This window comes from Astatotilapia calliptera, chromosome 8 (assembly GCF_964374335.1).
Source record: "Astatotilapia calliptera chromosome 8, fAstCal68.1, whole genome shotgun sequence".
Lineage (NCBI taxonomy): Eukaryota > Metazoa > Chordata > Actinopteri > Cichliformes > Cichlidae > Astatotilapia > Astatotilapia calliptera.
In genome coordinates, this window is record NC_137429.1 from 24,517,361 (window position 1) to 24,522,244 (window position 4,884).

Consider the following 4,884-nt stretch of genomic DNA (forward strand, 5'->3'; position numbering starts at 1 on the left):
TTACCCCACAGTATAAATTGTTTTGAGGCGATTGTTGTTGTGATTTGGTGCTTTATGAATAAAACTGAATTGCAAAAGAAAACCCCAAACCGTCTTTGGACTGTGCATTGTAAGGCTTGTTTTTTTTTGTTCTTTTTGTCAGTGTCAATTTACACAAAATGCAGACTTAGTTGGACATTGAACTTAGTAGCATCTGTGGTTTATAGTATGTCCCCCAGAATGAGTACAAAGGTCAGTAAGGAGGAAAACCCGAGCTGCTGCAGCCGCCCTCATAATGCTGTGTGAATGACTCCACTAATGACACCAAATAGCAATTCAGCAGCAATTTCCCCAATCTGGTGAAAAACAAACAACAGCCACAGAGCTTGTTTCCAAAATCAATCTTTGCATTTAATTCAGCGCTTTAGAAGCTTAACAGTAAACAAGAAAAATGTACACTGGTACACATATTTCAGAAGGACAAAAAATATGAATTCTTGATAAATATATTTGGTATTTCTGTTGCTTTAAATAAAGGAACCATATCAAAGTCTGACTTCATGCACACCACGGCACTCACACACACTGAACTCGACTGATAAAAAAAACTTCACGTATTTCCGTGTCTGTTTTAGGCTACTATATTACTGGTGCCGGTAGGCCTGCACAGCTTACATTAAATGTACCATACATAGAAATATTAATGTAGCAAGTAAAAGGCACTCAGAGAAAAGCTTGGACATGCCAGTAAACTCAAAGCAAATTGACCACAACCACGTAAAGCAACTGGATAGTTTCATTCCAAAAACACAACGTTTTTATTTAAAATCAGATCTTTTTACATAACGTAAAAAACCCTCCATCTTAAAAGTTGTAACTGATTATGTGCTTGATTTTAATTACAAATGTATCCTTGTCTGGGTTGGTTACTTGGGATGAAACAATCACAGTTTGCAATCACTGCAACATAGCTGAAAACACTACAACCACACCGCCAGCTGAAACCAAAAAAAACCCCAACTGTTGGCTAGTGCCTCAAATAGATGTGCACTGTACTGTGTCTCTAAATCTGTCTTACTCAAAATAGAGTGTACATAAACAATATAAATAATCTTTACACTCTGTACAAGGATGTTCGTAAGACACTCACTGTTGGAGGTACATTCAGAAATGAGGCTACACTCTCAGTTAGTACCTACAGCATTTATGATATGTAACTCAGAAGAATACTCGATATAGGAACAGATATGCGTGCACACAGCTGAATGCTTCTACAGGATTATCTTCGCTTCTATAAGCCAGGTGTGAAATAAGCTCACGAAACTGGACAGTTGACACGGAGCGGGATGGAGGCAGACGAGGGAGGGGGGGCGGGGCAACAAATCATTAGTTGTAGCTTTAGTGTGCACACAACCAACATGGTACACATATGCACTTGTACACTTGTACTGCTCCGAGTAACTCCATGCAAAAGTTGGAGATGATAATTTTCAGTTAAGTACATTAACAGCTACAGCCGACACAGAGCTGCTGGGTTTTCTGCACACTTCCTGCTGCTCAGAACCATGAACTACTACACCTATTGTGTTCAGCTTACTGCTACAGCTTGGCCCTAAGACGGAGAAGGATTTTTGCTATTGTTTTGGCGAAATGAGTGATCTAGTCAAAGCAGAAAATGTTTCCCCCCCCAAAAAAGAACAATGTTCAGGACAGGTTCTTTGCGACATACACCACCGCGCGGCTCGTCTTATCACTGAGGAACAAGGTAAATTTGTTTAAGCCTGTCCTCGGGGATCTAGTAGCTAATATGAAGAGCAGTATAACCCCCTTTCTTTGAGAGTGTAAGAATGGAAGGTATATAAAGGAAAGAATTGATTTGCCCCTCACCGCAACCACCTAAATGCCCAGCAGCGCCGAATTTGCTCGGTTCAGCGGGAGTCGTGGAATAGAGGAATCGGGCCAGCGAGCCTGAAGCTGTTATACACCAGTTTGTATGATATGCATGTAATGCGATTCCTTGACATAGTGTAAAAATATGGACTATATATAAGCAGTGGGCGTAGTCTCACGTCACAAGCAAGGTGTACATGTGACTGAAAAACAAAGGCCTCTGCATGGATCAATCACACGGTTGTCCATGCGTTTTACACTAAACTTTGAAGTTATCCCTACAGTTGGGCTTCTTTATGTCACAGGATCAGGTACCCCCTGCTGGTCATGATAAAAAAATGTAAGTTCACAGGTTGGCTACGTCCTTCTTTCTTATGATCTATGATAAGTCCGAAAGTGCTGACGGAATGCAGGTTTGACCACACGATCACCTCCAAAAAGATTAGCACTTTATGGCGTAGTGATTTCTATTGATCTGACATAACTGGAATTTTTGCCCCTCCGAAACAAATCTTTATTGCAGTAAGCATTTAGGACTGGTGACAGCAGAATGGAATGCAGAGAGAGAGATATGAGGAACACGCTGACTATGCTATTTTGCTTGTTTAATTTCATATAATGAGCGTGCTTTGGGATGAATTCTCGCCTCTTCCTCAGATGCGACCCCTCACTGACTCCCTGGCCCTTTCACCTAATGAGTCGCCGAACCGGAGCCGCTGGAGACAGAGCGTACGTGCCAAAAGGGCAGCTCTGTTGTGGCAAGGGGAAATCATGCTTCATTTACAAGTGCAGTTCTCGTTCAGTAATCCAATAATAAAAATTGTTGTCTCTTTGTAAACTAATTGAATGGGTGGGGGTTGAACTGATGCGCATGGCCACATATGTCAGATCAGATCGCTTGTTTGATACTCTTGCTCTACCGTATCCAGAAAGGCTTGTCTGGTCACTGTTAACTCCCCTGTCCCACACAATCACACTTCTTTTTATCCAGTAACCTGCAGCAGAGGGATTCAGAGGTATTAAGTACTGTAGCTATCCCTGAGGTGCCTATCTCTCATGCATTTCCACAGCACAGCGAGGCCAGCCTTGGAGCAATGATCTGTGATGTGCTTTAGGCTCCGCTTTCATCCAGGTGGATCCATTACTGGACTGAACAGAAGAGTGGAGAGGGAGGGCTTGTATGGAGTGTGCAATGTGTATTCTACCCTGTGTATCTGGTCATGATGATGGTTCCTTTGCTAGAAGGTTTTCTAAAGTTTAAGGTGTTACAAAGTTTACCTGGCAGAAATACTAACAATGACATCCAACTTTTTTCAGTCTTTTCAAGTTCAGGCCCTACAACTTCTTGTCTTTTTCTTTTTTAGTTGCCCTTCTCATTCAAAAAGTCCAACTCCGACTGCTCTGTCCCCTCTGGAATACATCAGCCTGAACAACGCCCTCCATCACAAAGTACCCTGATCAGCAATGAAGAATCCACCTTCTTTCTTTTTCCTCCTCCTCAGTCTGTGGGCCCTCCAGCAGACTGCTGCCACAAGCAACATCACGACGCCGACACACAGCAGCGCCACGGACACTACTTTGGTCTGGAGCAACGTGTTAAAGGTAAACGTCACCCCAGTTCCTGCCATGCCGATCACCAGAGATATCACACCGAACGGGAACACGCAGCGGTACCAGGACTTCTCTGTCCCGCCTGTAGCTTGGGCGAGCCTTTCCAGCGTTGGGAGAGACTCTGGAGGTTTGGCCGAACACCTTCCGACACTTCCCTCCATCTCCCCTCCTTCGCCACAGCCGTTCAAACCCTGGTTCTCAGAGTCCTGGGGCAAGTTGTTGGCCTCGCTGCTGTTGCCGCAGTCCAGGTCTGGATGAAGGACCGAGGCTGGGGGCTGGCGCCCTGAGGAGCAGCCCATCTCAGAGCTGCCGTCCTTGAGTGACGAAGCGCGAAAAGCTGCCCGTCGGCAGCGGGGGTCCTCTTTGAGTACGTTTGATGATTGCTGCCGTTTATGATGCTACAGGGGGTTTCTCTGAAGCTGCTTCGAGTGCTGTCAATGACAGAGAGGTTGCTGCTACTGGTCTTGTTGTTGTTGCTCTCAGTACTTAACGCCAGCATGTGCCTGCAACTGGAGACACAGAGAGAAGACCTGAAAATAGAAAGCAGGAGATGGGGGGAAAGAAGAAAAAAATAGGGCAAGACAGAGAAGAAAACACAACTACTGAGCAAACATTCCAAGAGGGCTGGAGACATTCACAGGAAAAGGATGGAAGAAGGGAAAAATAAAGCCAACAGATGAGACAGATCTGCCACAGAGAGGAGGCACTTACCCGGTATTTTCAGTATCCATCAATGAGTGAATGTTTTCAGTGCAGCCTTGTCTCCTGAGCGGCTCGCAGCAGCAGCAGCACCACAGTGTTGTGATGCCGATGTTCATAGGATTATATAATGACAGAGGAGAGGAGGTGGAGCCTGTGGGACGCGGTCAATGGGATGCAAGCATCTGATTGGCTCCACTCGCAGAGTGATTCAGGGAGGAGGGGCTGAGATGAGGTTAACCGTTCAGCGGTCTCATTCACTGATCTTAATTCATTATTTAGTGTGACATGGAATTTGAGATACCCCTTAAAGGCACTGCATTTTTTCATTATGGGCAGAATATAAATGACACTGATACCGAAATGAGAAAAAGATGCTTCTTGACAATGAAATCGGACCAACAAATGTAATCGGCATGAATACTATGACACCACATCCCGCAGCTCTGTCCCTGACTTCATTTTCACTGCTGCTGTCACACATGTTATCAGGGTCATGTGAAAATCTCCAGTGTCTCCAGTTGTGTTACAAGACAGTGCAAGATCCCCACCCCAAGGGTGACAGTGGAATATAATTACAGTGAGATAGAAACCTTGTATCTGCAAAATGTCATCTTTTCAGCAAGAAAAGCGGGACTGCTAAAACTGAGATAATTCAGTTTTTAATAGTTTTAATCAAACCCATGAAGGTCACAGAGAAGCAAG

General features: G+C 44.4%; 1 protein-coding gene across 2 annotated transcripts; it reads right to left on the bottom strand.

Moving 5' to 3' along the window:
• Positions 1 to 365: 365 nt before the first annotated feature.
• On the bottom strand, positions 366 to 4,310 carry LOC145430453 (transmembrane protein 100). 2 transcript variants are annotated; one of them, XM_080305615.1, is made up of 2 exons: positions 4,192 to 4,310; positions 366 to 3,989 (listed from the first exon to the last, which is right to left on the bottom strand). In XM_080305615.1, the coding sequence occupies exon 2, from the start codon at positions 3,777 to 3,779 to the stop codon at positions 3,312 to 3,314; it is 468 nt and encodes a 155-aa protein (XP_080161741.1). In that variant the 5' UTR covers positions 3,780 to 3,989; positions 4,192 to 4,310; the 3' UTR covers positions 366 to 3,311. The 2 variants fall into 2 exon arrangements, with proteins under 2 accessions (XP_080161741.1, XP_080161740.1); XM_080305614.1 differs by having other exon boundaries at positions 366 to 4,010; positions 4,192 to 4,289.
• Positions 4,311 to 4,884: the final 574 nt, after the last annotated feature.